This window comes from Hypanus sabinus, chromosome 7 (genome assembly GCF_030144855.1).
Source record: "Hypanus sabinus isolate sHypSab1 chromosome 7, sHypSab1.hap1, whole genome shotgun sequence".
In the NCBI taxonomy this organism is placed as follows: domain Eukaryota; kingdom Metazoa; phylum Chordata; class Chondrichthyes; order Myliobatiformes; family Dasyatidae; genus Hypanus; species Hypanus sabinus.
Genome location: NC_082712.1, coordinates 54,377,401 through 54,393,754, shown reverse-complemented (window position 1 = coordinate 54,393,754; position 16,354 = coordinate 54,377,401). Strand labels below are relative to the sequence as shown.

The following is a 16,354-nucleotide window of genomic DNA, read 5'->3' as shown; positions in this document are numbered from 1 at the left end:
TTTTGAAATTGTTAAAATGAATCCTCATGTTTTGGATTTTTGATCTAAGTATTTTTTTCTGTTTTGTCTTGGTAGGAACGTAATAACCTTGAATGATTGGAGTTTTGCCAGGAGGATTTCTTTGGGAGGGGGAAGGGGTGGGGTCTCTTTTTTTCCTTTTTCTCTGGAAGCTGGGTTGGGCTACCATCCAGATTTTCTGTTCGAGTACCTTATTTTATGGTTCATTCTCTGGTTAAACTAATTTATGGTCAGATTTTTTAATTTCTGTTAATTAGAACTTATAATGCATTGAAATATTAATTTACTTAGTTTTAATGTGAAAATGTTAAATCATCCTGTGAAACGGAATAAGATTTTTGCTTATTTTAAAAAGTTAATGGCCCCCATTATTTTGTTTTACAAGAAACACATGTACGTTGTTGTGACAACGCATGTCTTTTTAATCGGTGGAAGGGTCTACAATTTCATTCTTCATTCAGAGCAAAATCTTGGGGGGTCTCAATTTTTATAGATAATACAATTTCTTTTGTTCAATATAAAGTTGTCTCTGACCCTAATGGGCAATTGGTCATAGTGTCAGAGAAATTAGATAATAAATTAATTGTATTTGCTATTGTGCACACTCCCAATGTGGATGACCCAGGATTTTTTGAGCGTTTCTTTTCATTCCTGCCAGATTTGAGTTTTTATTCTTTAGATTTTAATTGTTGTCTAGACCCAGTATTAGACTGCTTTTCTCTTAAATCCACCACACCTAATAAATCAGCTTTATTTATTCAATCCTTTCTCACAAAGTGTGATATTGTTGATGTCTGGCGTTTTTTTCACCCAGCAGAAAGGAAGTATTCATTCTTCTCTCATGTCCATCATTCTTATACCAGGATTGATTATTTTTTTATTGATAGTCAAATGATTCCATTAGTTCGATCCATTGAATATAAAAAAAAAACTGTATCGGACAATTCTCCTGTATTTCTGTCTTTAAATCTTCCTGTTTTCACTCATATGTACAGATCCTTGCGTTTTAATTTATCTTTGTTATCTAATAAGGACTTTTTAAAATTTCTGGAGAATCAAATTACTCTTTTTTTAAGAAAATGCGTTGGAAGAGACTTCTAGTCTTATCATATGGGACGTTTTTAAGACATGTATTAGAGGACAAATAATCTATACTGCCTATATTATGAAAAAAGCTAATAAAGAGAGAACTGATTTAGTTAATCAATTAAAACTAAATATGATCATCTTATAACATATTCAATTGAAAGCCAACTTTTAAAAGATAGAAGCCAATTCTATATACATGGAGGAAAAACTGGTAAACTATTGGCTAATCAGTTGAAGACCTCTATAGCTAAACGGCAAATTAAAGAAATTTGCAAAACCAATGGTGATATGACAACTGACCATTTTGAAATAAATGACACTTTTAGAGAATTTTATTCTAAATTGTATAGTTTTAATTCTGTTAACGATCATACTGCAATGAACAATTTTTTAGACCAATTAAATATTCCCGAACTTTCGGTTGATAATCGAGAGCAGTTGGGTCAACCTATTTCTCAGGAGGAAATCACTGAGGCTGTATGTTCATTGCATTCTTGGAAATCACCAGGTCCTGATGGATTCTCTGGAGAATTTTATAAGGCTTTTTCTTCATTACTTATACCTTATTTATGTTCTACCCTTACGGATTCCTTCAAGGTCGTCTTTTTATGAAGCTTCCATTTCGCTTATTCTTAAAAAGAATTAAAATCCCACTGAATGCTCTTCATATAGACCAATCTCTTTACTCAGTGTTGATGCTAAGATCCTATCTAAAGTTTTGGCCTGTAGTCTCAAAAAAAATTATACCTTCTATAATATCTGATGATCAGACAGGATTTATTAAAAATCTATATTCCCATTTTAATATACAGCGACTGTTAAATGTTACGCATTCTCCATCCAAGGAAATATCAGAATGCGTGATTTCTCTGGATGCGGAGAAGGTTTTTGATCGAGTTGAATGGAATTACTTCTTAGAAAAATTTAATTTTGGGCCCAATTTTATACATTGGATTAAATTAATTCACTTATCTCTCTCTGCTCAGGTCCTTACTAATTTTCAGATTTCTAAACCAATTAAACTCCAACGTGGAACCAGACGAGGATGTCCGCTCAGTCCATTGCTTTTTGATTTGATTTTAGTACCTGTAGCAATTGCCTTTTGAGAGTCTAAAGGTATCACCGGTACCCTAAGGAAAGGTACTATTCATAAAGTCTTGCTTTATGCTGATGACCTATTGCTTTTTATATCTGATGTTACAACTTCTTTACCCTCTATGTTTCTTTTACTGACTAATTTTAGTCAGTTTTCAGAATATAAATTGTATTTACATAAGAGTGAATTGTTTCCTTTAAATAATTTGATACCAACCGATATTAACCTTCCTTTTAAAATTGTAAGAGAACAATTTACATATTTGGGTGTAACAGTCAATAAGAATTATAAAGCTGTATTCAAAGAAAATTTTCTAACCTTAATGAATTATGTGAAAAAGACACTTTCTAATTGTTTGCCTCTCTCTGTATCATTGATTGGTCAAATCAATTCTATTAAAATGAATATTTTACCTAAATTTATATTCCTTTTTCAAGCCGTATATGCTTTTATTCCTAAATCTTTTTTTGATTCTTTAGATTCGATTCTTTCTTTCTATATATGGAAGAACAGAAAACCCCGATTAATTAAAGCCCACCTTCAAAAAATTAAAAAGAATGGAGGCCTTGCTCTACCCAATTTTAGGTTATATTATTGGGCAATTCACATACGAAATCTTACGTTCTGGTTATATTAAATTAATCGTGAGGATTGCCCAATATGGGTCTTTTTGGAAGCCAACTCTGTTACGAAATTTTCTATTATTTCTCTTCTTGGATCCTCTCTTACTTTATTTTAAATAAATTAACCGACAGTTTGGTGGTTAAACACACTTTGAGGATCTGGCTACAGTTTAGAAAACATTTCAGTTTATTGAGATTTTCCCTTTCTAGTCCTATTTTTTCTAATCTTTATAAAACCATCTACAACCAATCTGTTTTTTAGAGAATGGGATAGATTAGGCATTAAACAATTTCAGGATCTGTTTGTTGGAGGGAATCTTTCTTCTTTTAAGCAGCTCTCAGTGAAATATAACCTATTAAATACCCACTTTTTTCAATATCTACAAATTAGAGATTTTTAAGATCTAAACTACACATATTTCCTACCAGCCCGGATAAGAACATAATAGATGTAATTTTTAATTTGAAACCTTTTGGTAATGGCTGAATATCTAATATCTATGGTCTGTTGTTGGGATTGAGAATGGCTCTTTTAGACAAAATTAAAAAAGATTGGGAAAAGGATTTACAGACTTCATTTATAGACCTATTTATAGGTCTATTTTCAAAATGGTTAATTCTTCATCATTATGTGCTCATCATTCCCTGCTACAATTTAAAGTGGTACATTGGGCTCATATGTCTAAAGACAAGCTCTCTTGTTTTTTTTTGCAGATATACCTCCTTATTGTGACCGATGTAATAATGGAGAGGCTTCATTAATTCATATGCTTTGATCATGTTCAAGTCTTGAAAAATATTGGAAAGATGTATTCCAAACTTTTTCTGTACTTTTTAAAGTTAATTTTAAGCTCAATCCTTTGACTGCCTTGTTTGGTATTGTTGAGGAAAGTGCTATAATTTTGGAGCCTTCTCATTTGTGGGTACTGGCTTTTATTTTTCTTATGGCTAGAAAGGCGATCTTGCTTAAATGGAAGGTGGTTGTCCCTCCCTATACATGCTAAATGGTTATGCGATGTTATGTCATGTTTAAATTTAGAGAAGATTCGTTGTTCGATTTCTGATTCTAACCAAGATTTTCAAACACTATTAGGGCCCTTTCTGAACTATTTTAAATATCTTTGAGATGTTATTATTATTATTGAAATATAGATCTGGGCTATTATTATAAAACACTATATGGTAAAGTACTCTTTTTTTTCTCTTTTTTAACCAGCTTTGTCTTGGTAGCGGGTGTAGATTTTTTTTACAATATAATTAACCATCTTATTCTATTTTGTAATTCAATTTATTTTATTTGATTGATCATGAATATGGGATACCATGATTGTATCAGTGTGATTTATATATAGTGCATTTTGTGCTATCTTATTTTGACTTATAATAAGTATCCTTATGAATTCTATATTTGTATGTATGAAATTTAATTAAAAATATTGGAAAGAAAGAAAAAAAGAAAGGTGGCATCCTGGGTTTTTTTGGGCCTTGAACAAACCTCAATAATCAGTTAATTGATCTGCAAGGCCAGGCAGAAGAAAGGTGACTTTACAGTCAGCTGGTTAGACCTAGCCACTGCCTATGGATCAATTCCACATGTCCTCATCCTGGACCACTACCATATCCCATCGTGGCTATCCTTCAAGGTCGAGGATGATGGTCATCGTTCCGTTGAACCCCACACAGCAAAGGTGCCTGTCCGTGTATTGGTTTAACGTGTACTTGATGTTGCACTCGAAGAAGCACACGATACTTCACAAATCAACCAACTGATTCCAATAACATGGAAACCACGATGATTGGAGCTGATGGATTTGCTGCAGCCTTCATCCACCTTCACAGCTGTTGAGTTCGAAGTAACTTTTTCTGCCTGTTCCACCGATGAGGACTTGGTTGGATTGTTCTTTGTCAAGTCAAGTCAACTTTTATTGTCATTTCAACCATAACTGCTGGTACAGTGCATAGTAATAATGAGACAACGTTTTTCAGGATCATGGTTTACATGACACAGTAAAAAAACTAGATTGAACTACGTAATAATAAAAAAAACAGAGAAAGCTATACTAGACTACAGACCTACACTGGACTGCATAAAGTACACAAAAACAGTGCAGGCATTACAATAATAATTATTATTATTACAATAATAAGGGACCTCACCCTCGATCTTTCTGCCATGGGTGACCCTACCAGGAGCATAGTTCCAGGTGGCATTGATCTCAGGATGACACAAGCTTCTCCACCACAACAAGGTGACAATCCATGGAGAAGACCATATCCCACCAGTAACATGAGACATTATCACCGGCTACCTAGGAGGATCCAAGCTACACTTCACTTCAGCCCTCTTTACAACCAAGTGGCAAGGAAAAATTCCAAAAATGAATTCCAGCTGGCTGCACCATCTTCCCCCCCTCTTGTTTTTCATGGGTATGAATCTTCTCATATCAGCAGTAGCCAAGGCCCAGTTTTGGAGCTCGGGATCTGACATCCTGCAATACGGGGAGTTTATGGATGACGTCATAGTAACCACTGTAACTGGAAACAAGCAAGATGGTTGTTGGAAACCCTGGGCTAGGATGGCCTTCAAGCCCAGGAACTCCAGATACATGGTGATCAAAAAGGGCAAGGTTACTATGTTTCTATGTTTACTAGCAAGTTCAGTCTTCAAGTACAGGGAGAAGTCATTCCATCCATGGAGGACAGCCCAGTAAAGTGTCTTGGAAATTGGTTTAATGCAGCAATGACAGACAGCACCTGCATCACCGACACTGTAAAGCAGACTGAAGAGCTGCTGAAGAATATCAGCAAAACTAACTCTTTGGTAAATTTAGGACATGGTTGTAGCACATGGACTTCTATCAAGGCTACTCTGGTTGTTCCCAGTGTATGAGATCCCCATGATCATTGTAGAAGGCATTAAGAGAAAAGTTAACAAGCACCTGTGGAGATGGGCTGGGGATTCCCCCCCCCCCCCCACAAGTTTTCCTTCAGTGGGTCTCTACATAAGATCAGGCCAGCTGCCATTGTCATCCGTAGTGGAGGAGTTCAAGGTGGAAAAGTGTAGAGTTGTATTAACACTAATGGGCTCCGCTGACAAGCTAATAATCTGAGCAGGAGTCACAACAAAATCAGGCAAAAAGTGGGCCACCAAGTCGGCCGTAGACTAGGCAGTGAGCTCCCTGCAATTGAGAGACGTCATTAGTAACTTATGCTTGAGCCAGCAAGGCTTCAGCCCTGCACACTTTAATGATGAGGGAGTGCGAGTGCAAGGGATAGCCATGACATGGTCCAGGCAGAGGTATGGAATCGTGGGGATAAAAGGCGGTTATTGAAGGCAGTGAGGTTGGGTGCCACAGGGTACCTAGACAAAATGGAATCTTCCCAAACACAAGATCATTTGGGCAGAGCTTTGGAGACTGGAGCCCTTCCGCATTTCTTTCCTCCTATGATTCCTATATGTCACTCTCCCTACACCATCACAGCTGCACACGAGGACTGAGAGAGGACCTTAACTGGAAGATTTGTAGTCAGCAGGGTTCAGTGGCACACGTACTGTCAGGATGCAAAACAGCTTCAACACAAGGACGGTATAGGTGGTGCCATAATAAGTTCCTGCTGTCCCTTGCTGACACACTGGAGCAAGAGATGTGTAAAAAGAGACCAACTGGCCGAGAGGCAATCAGGTCAGTCTTTGTCATCAAGAAGAGTGCCATGCCAGTCATATCTAAGAGGCCTAAATCCAATCTGCTGTAAACTGCCAAATCATGGGAGGTGAGTGTCAATGTGGCGAGGAGGCTGCAGTTCCTGAAGGTGGTGCAAACCACACTTCGACCAGACATCGTACTGTGGTCCACCAAAAACAAGAAAATCGTCTTGATGAAGCTCACAGTACCATGGAAGAAGGATGCAAGGAGGCTTACAAGAGCAGGGCCCTGAAGTACCAATCCTTAGTCCAGGAGAGTAGGGACAAATGATGGCAGAGCTCGCTATTCCCCATGGAGATCATCCATCGAGGGTTTCCAGCAAGGTCAGCATGGAGATTACTGTCTGCATTAGGCCTTGGTGAAAAGAGCAAGATCTAAGCAGCTCATAGGAAGGGGGAGGGTGTAGAAAGAGCTTTTGCTAGATATGGAGCAAGCAAGAGGAGTTGAGCTGGAAGTCAGAAGCAAATGGACAGTGACTTAGCCACCACTGCTGACCCACTAACTGGAGAGTGTAGTGGTTAAGGGTGGATACACTCTATGAAGTTTGGGCACCAGCTGATGACATCTGCCCAGCTAAAGGCTACAGTTATCTCATCAGGTAACTGAAGAGAGCACCCTGGTGTATGATGCAAGCAAGAAACTTAAGGTTATCGTAGGTGATTTTAACTTTCAACTTATTAACTAGGACTTCATACTGTAAAAGGACTAGGTGGGATGGAGTTGATCAAATATGTTCAGGAAAGTTTCCTTAATCTGTACATTGAATTCCCAATGAGAAAGTATGAAATATTAGATCTCCTATTAGGGAATTGAGACAGGGCAAGTGACAGAAGTTTGTGTAGAGGAACACTTTGCATCTAGAGATTATAATGTCATTAGTTTCAAGGTAATTATTATGGAAAAGGATAGATTTCTCAGGTTCAGAATCTAAGTTGGAGAAAGGACAATTTTGAATCTATCAGAGAAGATCTAGCACATGTGAAATGGGACAGCCTGTTTTCTGGCAAATGGGTAGTTAGTAAGTGAGAGGCCTTCAAAAGTGAAAGTTTGAGAGTACAAAGTGGGAGGAGGGGAAATGCGAAATGATAGGAGAAGACTGGCGGGGGTAGGATGAAGCTAAAATCTGGAAAGGTGATTGGCGAAAGTGATACAGAGCTGGAGAAGTGAAAGGATCATGGGATGGGAGGCCTCGGGAGAAAGGAAGGGGGGAACACCAAAGGGAGATAGAGAGCAGGCAAACAACTAAATATGTCAGGGATGGGGTAAGAAGGGGAGGAGGGGCATATGTGTAGGTGAGTTGGCAGAAGCTGGGGAAAGTTGATGGGAATGTGGGGACAATGCAATGCGATTAGTCGAGCATGAGTACAAATAGCAGCCCAATGGCTGGTGCAGACTTAGTAGGTTGAAGGGCCTGTTTCTCTGTTACATGATTTACCAGGTTTTCTAACGGTCTTAGAAGCATGTAATACATATATTTCTCCCAGTTCATTAAAGTACAATCACATGATAGAAACAATTATAAAATGATATCTAAAAATATTTTTCTTACTTTGTTACTTCCCAAATGATCATTTTTATATATATTTTTTGCAAGTTGTAATGTGGTCAGGCATTCGTACAGTAACCATTCCCTTCTGATTTCTAGTGTGCACAAGGCGCAGTAAAATTGGAGGTTGGCAGGTTGAAGACTGGATCATTCTCATCTGATAGAAGAGTTTCTCAAAGTAGCCAGGTTTGTATGTTTAACCTGATGCCTGGTCTGCAGTAAAATCTGCCTCATTGTAGTAGCCGATTCATCTCTTGTTCATTTTATCGGAACCAATTAAAAAAAGTGATCATTTCAAACACAGTAATAATTCTAGTCAACAGAATGGATAGAGGTGTCCCCCGCTTTTCAAACGTTCGTTTTACAACAACTTGCTGTTATGAAAGAGCTACATTAGTACCTGTTTTCGCTAACCAAAGAGGATTTTTGCTTTTACGAAAAAAAGACGCTGGCTTTATACATATGTTTACCCCAAGGAAGACTACAATGACTGTGAAGCCTTGTGCAAGCGTGTATGTGCGTACGTATGCGTGTATGTGTGTAGGCGTGTATGTGCGTAGGCATGTACATGCCAATTTTTTTTCCTCCAAATCGATTTTGGCTCACTGTCTTCCCGATTTTGATAATTGAAACTACACCGTACCTACTTTATATAGGGTGTATATTTATCATGTCATTCCTGTTTTACTATACATTAATGTTATTTTAGGTTTTACGTGTTATTTGGTATGATTTGGAAGGTTATTTTTTGGGTCTGGGAATGCTCAAAAATTTTTCCCATTTAAGTTAATGGTAATTGCTTCTTAGCTTTACGACATTTCAGTTTAAAAACAATTTCATAGGAACGCCGTACCTTCGGATTGCGGGGGAACCCTGTATTTATTTTAAAAATACTAGAACAATTTTCCTTCTTGATTTCTGAATTATAGGCAGCTGTTTCTCAGATATTGATAATTACCATTAATTATAATACAATAGTAATTATTGATAATTACTATTATCAATAGGCCCTGATTTTAGTCACTGGTGATGAGATGCTGACATATACTACAAGTTTAATATTGTAGGATGTTGAGCATTTATAAGGATTAATTTAGACTGCTGCAGTAGTATTTCAAGGTTGAAAGTTTGGATCATCAACATTTTACCTTGGTACTAGACTTTCTGAATTATGATTTCAGTACTAAAATTTCTAAAAGAAAAGCTTATTTTTTTTCCTGCATAAAACATTACCTCTAATTTAAAAATACTTGTGGTGGATATTGTAAGTTTTTAATGTTTTAAAGTCTGTATGAAATAATATATTTATATTTTCATTCTACAAATTAAGGATTGTTAATTTTTAAAGGCGAAACATGCCTTGTAAAATATACCTGCTGTAGGTAGAGTATTTGAATATCTTCAAATTTGCAATACACAGAGCAATTGTTCTCATTACGTTTGAAATTGATGTCATATTAATTAGGACTATTCCCACAGGTCAGTGAAGGGAGTTGCAGTGGGCTGATCCCTGTCTGTTCTGCTGCTTCTGGATCTACTCAAGCTGAAGTATATGAAACCGGAAACCGAAAACATGCCTGTAAGAGTCATTAACCTTGCTTGGCAATATTAATTTAGAGTATAGTTCTGGAACGTATAGTTTGTGCATGACTTGGGTCTGCATTCTCAGAGTATCGCAGAGCTTTTAGTGCTTCCTCCCTTATAACCAATTTGTTGTGTTTAAAATCATAATAAAAATTTACATATTATTTAGAATTTAAGAGGATATCTAAATTGCATTCAGAAAATTCCCTTATTGCTGTTTTGTACAATTGTAGCAAAGCCTAAAGTTCACCATTATCTCACAGAACAGATAGGATTTGCTAGTCAATAAATGAGTTTAGTTTTTGTTGTAGTAGATGTGTGTGACTCATAGGCAGTTAATATTTGATAACGACACTTATTTTGAACAATGTTCATGTAAACAAGACAAACCATTGTAACACAGTTTCTGCTATTTTTATTGTATATGAAAGTAATGTTAAATTGATACAATAGCATCATTTCTCTTTGCCTAGCATTAGGAGTAGAGTCAATTATTTGCAGGGCATGTTACAACAATGCTTTTACTATTGAAGATCAATCTTTATCGAGGTAAAAACTTTGTATGTTCAATCAGTCTAGAATGTTAAAATCTCATTCATTCTAAAATTTTAAACAAAATATACATAATTTTCTCAGTTTCAACATGACTTCAGAATAATAAACATATGTGATCACATCTCTGTCAGGAAATTTCATCTTAAATTTTTTCATATACAAACATTTCATTAGTAGTGCAAGTTAATCTCCAGTTCTCCTAGGTTCTGTTACTTGGCTGAACTATTGTATTTTTCTAACATGTTTTCAGACTGCTCTCCTTCTGTATTCTCTCAGACACAAGCTTTATTACTGCCAGAATCTCATCTTGTTTGTCAGAAATATCTTTGGTATCATCTTATAATTTACAATTAAAACTCCCTGGCTCTAGTAAACTGGTAGTTTAGAGATAAAATTAATGAGTTGATATAATAAGCTTTTATAAACTCCCAGGAACCAATCTATAGGCTCTGTTTGACTCATTTCTGGCACTTTCAGTCAAGAATCATCCAAAACAAGTAAAGCGATCTCTGATGAATAATGTGAGATCTAATAAAGGGTGTCAGCCAGAACTGTTGACTGTTTATTTCTCTCCATAATGCTGCCCGAATTGCGCACTTTATGGGTGTTTCTCTGGGTTTCCAGAATCTGCATGATCTTTAGTGTTTATAGTGTGATTTCCACAGACGTGTGCATCAGATGGAATTAATCTCCATTCCCATTCATTAGTGACATTTATTACATGTTGTTTGGGGATGCCATTTTGGGTCTTTCCTGGGACAGTAAAACTTGTGACCTGGGATCCCACTCTTAAGTCCTGATACATCTCCTCCAGACTTAGCCCTATTGTTCCAACCCATGCAACAGCTAATTCCTTAGGCAACATCCTCATTTCCCAATTCCTACTCCCTCTTAAAAAGTTACTCATCTTCAGCATGCAAAGGAAAAGATGTCATTGCTTAAGCACCATTGAACTTTGCAGCAGCATGCTTGTGCTTAAAACAGTCATTGTGTGACATGCAACGGCTCTGTAGGAGCAGAATTTCTCAAACATTAACCTTTATTGATCCTCTTTGTTGTACAGATCCTTCTCTGACTTAAAGGAGTGTTTCATAATTCTAACACCTTGCATTTTCTATACCTATTCAGTTTTTAACCTTACACATTGCTTGCAGAAAATCAAGACAATGCTAACGTTTAATAGAACGAAGGTTTTTGAAGATTTTAATCTAGTTTTGTTTTTGAATACACATTAATGCTTTAATGCTTGTCAATCAGCCTAGGGTTTGTTGTGAGATACAATCTCAGTCTCAAAGTGTTTGGGATGCCTTTAAGGTTTTGTTGTGTTTAATTTCCTAAGTTTATCTACTTTTGCATATTGGCTGTTTGTCAGTCTTGTGTGTAGTTTTTCCATTGTATTTCTTTGTTCTATGGTTAATGCCTGCAAGAAATTGAACCTCAAGGTAGTATATGGTAACAGAAGTGTACTTTAAATATAAATTCGCTTTGAAGTAAGGCAAACAGATTGTTCATCATGCTTGGCTTGTTTGCACAAGGGAACTTAACTTCATGGAAGAATATTCTCAATCTGAAAATGATAGCTGATAAATGTTCTTCATTTGCTAGTGTGTCATTCCATGAAATTTAGTAACTTGTATATTTCCTGATAATCCATGATTTTATTTTGTGTTTTACTGATGAATTACTCAGATTAAATTTTAAGACTAGAAAACAAATCTTGTTCTTCCTTTAAATAAAGGGACGGAGATTAAAGGGCTAAGGACAGTGGAGTTTACAAAGGTGAGCTGCTATCTTTTATCATTTCTAAAGTAAGCTATTCATAAAATTCTATACAAAATAGTGTGTAACTTTCTTTACATTGAATGTAGTGCAATCTTTCCATTCTATGTACAAAGCATCAGTGTCACTCATTTGGCTTCTTTGAAACTGTGCACTCTTCATTTGTTTGATAAAGTTTCAACCTGTTTAAACCAGACTTCACAGTGGTGCAAGACACTTTGCTTTGCTGGCATACCAAAGGCCCGAACATATAAATTTGATAATGACCACATAATATATTTAATGCTATTTGTTGAAAGATAAATAGTGACTAGGACATTGCAAAGAATGTCCACTCTTCTCTCATGCTTTAATACCATGTGATCTTTTATTGCAAAATTGACTAACAGGGCAAAATTTAATACCTCATTCATAACATCAATCATTTTATAGTGCAGAACTACTTTAGGACTGCACTAGTGACTGGAATGAAGCTGAAACCCAAATATTTAAGGCTTGAGGTATCTTAGTAGCTGAGTCACAGCTAACAAACTCAAAGGCAGCTTTAGCCATTGTGAAAACAGGGCTGGATTGCATTTGCTGTAGAATGCAAATTATTGTGTAAATGCAAATTACATTATTGTGAAGTTATCTGTTATATGGAATTAGATTTGCTTTTTTCATGTGATAGGGAATCAGTCACCTCTATGACTACTTCTAAAACATTTCTTAAAATCTGACTCTGATTCGTATTTTGCTTACTGCTGAATTTCTTCTCTAGTTCACCAACTGTTTTACTTCCCTTCCTGTGGAGGAGTTATATAAATCTATATTCTGATGGTAAATATAGTAATACAAGTCTGTGAGGATTTCTGATATGCATTTCTAATAAAATGATACAAGCGAGATGTCTTCACACACAGAGTAAGAATTATCATTTTTATGAATGCTAAAAAGAACATAACTAGTGAAGTCCATTTCCATAATTTGTTTCTAGTGGAGTCGTTATTGAACTTGCACAATACAGAATGAATTTCTAATATTGCATAATTTTGTTTCTTCCACTTTATAATTCATGTGCTGTTTGTAATTGCAGGGTCCTACAGATTCACTGGGTGTCAGCATTGCAGGAGGAGTGGGCAGCCCCCTTGGAGATGTTCCCATTTTTATTGCAATGATGCAACCAAACGGAGTAGCAGCCCAGACACAGAAACTTCGGGTAAGTTAGTAAGTTTAGCTTGTGTCCTTTAAATTGCTATCAGTTTTTAAGTTGTTTTTCTTTTCCCCAGAAGAATTTTTGTTTGTTTTTTCCCATTGTCCACAACAAAAATTGATGTAAGTAGTCTCATAAAGAAATACCATAGTTTTTTTAGCAGTCAACTGCTAAGGTATTCACTCATTGTAATATTACAACATTAAATGTAAAAATTTTACTTCAGTTTGTTCATTTACCCAGCTTGCAGTAAGATCCTTTATCATGGTATTATCTAATAAAGCTCTCTGTTATTTCTACTTTCTTCTCTACATGTGCAGTTTTCAGTATTTGTTTCTGTATTTCAACTATATTGTGTCAATGGATTTGAAATGTGTCACTGCAAATGTTGAGTTATGCAAAGCCCCCAAAGAAATGCATATCAAATGTATGACATCTCTGCATTGAAATTAAACCACATTGATTAATCCTTCCTGTAGCTCATTATCCGGAGCTGTTCTACCAGTGATCATCTTTGAAGCTACTTATCCACTCATCCAGAAATTAAAAAATAGTTGTGTACTTTGAGAATTGGACCACCCAGCTGATTCTTGAATGTGGTTAAAAAGAGGCAAGATCATCAGCTGGTGGTTCCCATTACGTAGTGTTTGTTTTGATGTGGTAAACTCTAACATAGTGCAAAGTATCATCGTAAAGGAATCCAAGAACTTGTTGCACAGAACGACGTCGTTACTGAGCTCAGTTTCAATATTTTTTAAAAAGTGTTGTAATTCCATTTGGCTAGCTGTACTTTGTACTCTGTGTAGTTGTAACAGTGTAACTTCAATCTAAGTGACTTATTTAAAAAGTTGATACAGTAGCTAATTTTTAATCTTGTTTCTTAATTATAGGTTGGAGACAGGATTGTAAGTATTTGCGGAAAATCTACAGAGGGAGTGACCCACTCCCAGGCAGTCAACTTACTGAAAAATGCTTCAGGACGTATTGAATTACAGGTAAAATAATTTTTTTAAATATGCACTACATTTGGATTTAACATTTAAACGTATTGATTTTGTGCTTGCTGGGAAATGCCTGTGGTTCCAATATGGTATCACGGGAATATTTCCTCACGAGGGCTATCAAATTCTGGATTTCATCATGAATGGAAGTCAGCAGTTCTTAATCAGCAGTTTTCCTGCTCTCTGGTAATGAGGTCATCCTAGTGTCCAGCAGCAGAGTGTGAGCTTGCAGCAATACACCTAACACTGATACTACAGAAACTACTTACTGTTATACCTGGCAAAGAACCAGTCGATTTATTTCAATGAAGAGAAACAATTACAAGAAATCTGGAAAAATCACATTATTTAAAAATTATTATTTCTGAATATTATTTAGAAATATTTAAATATTATTTAATTTTTGCCAAATTAAGTGTTTTTAAAAATTCTTTTGATTTTTAGTTTTTGTGTTTAATTAATCACATCTTGGCAACTGCTTCAATATCAGATGATTAGAAATTATATTGGGCTTTGTTAACTGTAAACTAGTAAGCCAAACATGGTTGAGCAGCTATCAAAGCTTCTTTCACCCAATTTCTGAGCAGGGCTTATTCTACTCCCTCCCATATGATAGCAATGGTTTACACCCAACAATAAGTTAAGCAGGACCTCAAACTTAGCACTTTGTTGACAATAAATGCTTGGAAAGTGGATATTTAGGTTTGTGGCAAGTGTGCATGGCTTGATATTGCTAGTAAGTTTTGATAAAATTCTGTTACTTCATTATGCTGCATTGTAAAGTCATTATTATTGTCCAGTATTGCTGCTGATAAGCAACTGCTGGCTTGCTGTATTATATATCCATAACTCAGATTTTAGAGCTCAGTAAAGGTGAATTTCTGTTATCCAAACTGCAGTCATATGCGGTACGCTACATAGCATCATACTACATAAGGCATTTTGATAAAACTTTGATTGCTCATAGGTTGTTGCAGGCGGTGATGTTAGTGTGATAACCAATCAGCAACAGGAACATGCAACAACTACCCTTTCACTGTCAGGGCTGACAGCAAGCAGCATCCTTCATGATGACCTAGCGTAAGTATTTTGTAAGGATATGGTGCAATTATTGTTCGTAAACTCTAGCACGGAACTAACCAATCTATCTCTCCTTCACAAAAGTCAAGAAAATGGAGTTGGAGAAGTTGAATGGAAGGATGAGTTCAGCCAGGTGTGTATTGATTGAGACAGGGGTTAGTGTGATGGAGACCCTCTGATTCTTCCTTGAAGAGGGTCTGCAGATCATTAAGCTATTGTCTGTTAGAATAAACCTTGTAGAAGATTGGCAGAGCTGCTGAAGGTATGCTACAGCACAAGGAGCATTCACAAATATTTGAGCATTCTGGTTAACAAACTGGTTAAGAAAACACTTTATTTGTATTTTAAAATTAAGTGATGGAAATGAAAAACAGAAAATATTAAAATTTCACTAATCACAGTCTGGTCCTAAGCTTGAGAATCTGTAAAGATTGAGGAGTAAGAAATATACCAATGATGAGGAACTTTAGCTTAATAAAGGGTTTGAAGAAGCTGGAACCATTCTTGGAAAAAGGAAAGTTGACAATTCTTCTGTTAATGATTAATGGTGGTCATAAACCTGGTATGCACTAACTAAAGAGATGGAAGAATCGCATTCTCTGAGTAGATGGATCTGGTGATTAATGCTATGTTCACACTAGACCAGATAATTTTGAAAACACCAGTTTTGCATAAAAACGATAGGCATCCACACTATGCGTTTTAAAATAATATCTCTGTCCACATTAAAATGGATATTTCGGCAAATCTCCTCCCACTGTACATGCAGGACACATCTACCAAAAACAAGCAACATGTTTGGTGTTGAATCTCGCTGTGAAAGTGCACGTTTGTGCAGTTACAGACTAGAGAAACTTAAACGATGAACAGCTGTTGGCTCTTGCACAGGAGGACTTAAAAGTAAAAAAAAACTAATACTGGAGTGTATGGAGGCAACCGACAGGGAGTTCATGGACAGTATGACCCGGCTGACGATGAACATTGCAAATCTGACAAACTCTGTTGCATTAATAAAGCCACTTGTTAAATGTATAAAACATGTCTGCATCAGAGTTATTTTGTATTTCCATACAATGTTACATTAGGC

The 16,354-nt window shown here is 36.2% G+C and overlaps 1 protein-coding gene across 12 annotated transcripts in view; it reads left to right on the top strand.

The window, feature by feature from the left end:
- Positions 1–16,354, top strand: part of LOC132396778 (multiple PDZ domain protein) — a 202,091-nt gene that overhangs the window by 182,167 nt on the left and 3,570 nt on the right. For 9 of the 12 annotated variants that reach the window (XM_059974662.1, XM_059974663.1, XM_059974669.1 and 6 more), the window contains 6 exons: positions 8,176–8,262; positions 9,556–9,655; positions 11,954–11,994; positions 13,070–13,192; positions 14,077–14,181; positions 15,155–15,267. In XM_059974662.1, the coding sequence (XP_059830645.1) occupies positions 8,176–8,262; positions 9,556–9,655; positions 11,954–11,994; positions 13,070–13,192; positions 14,077–14,181; positions 15,155–15,267 (569 nt within the window). Of the gene's footprint in view, positions 1–2,093; positions 2,248–3,540; positions 5,810–8,175; positions 8,263–9,555; positions 9,656–11,953; positions 11,995–13,069; positions 13,193–14,076; positions 14,182–15,154; positions 15,268–16,354 lie in introns of those variants that run through there. The other 3 variants (XR_009513123.1, XM_059974670.1, XM_059974671.1) reach the window with 3 other exon arrangements.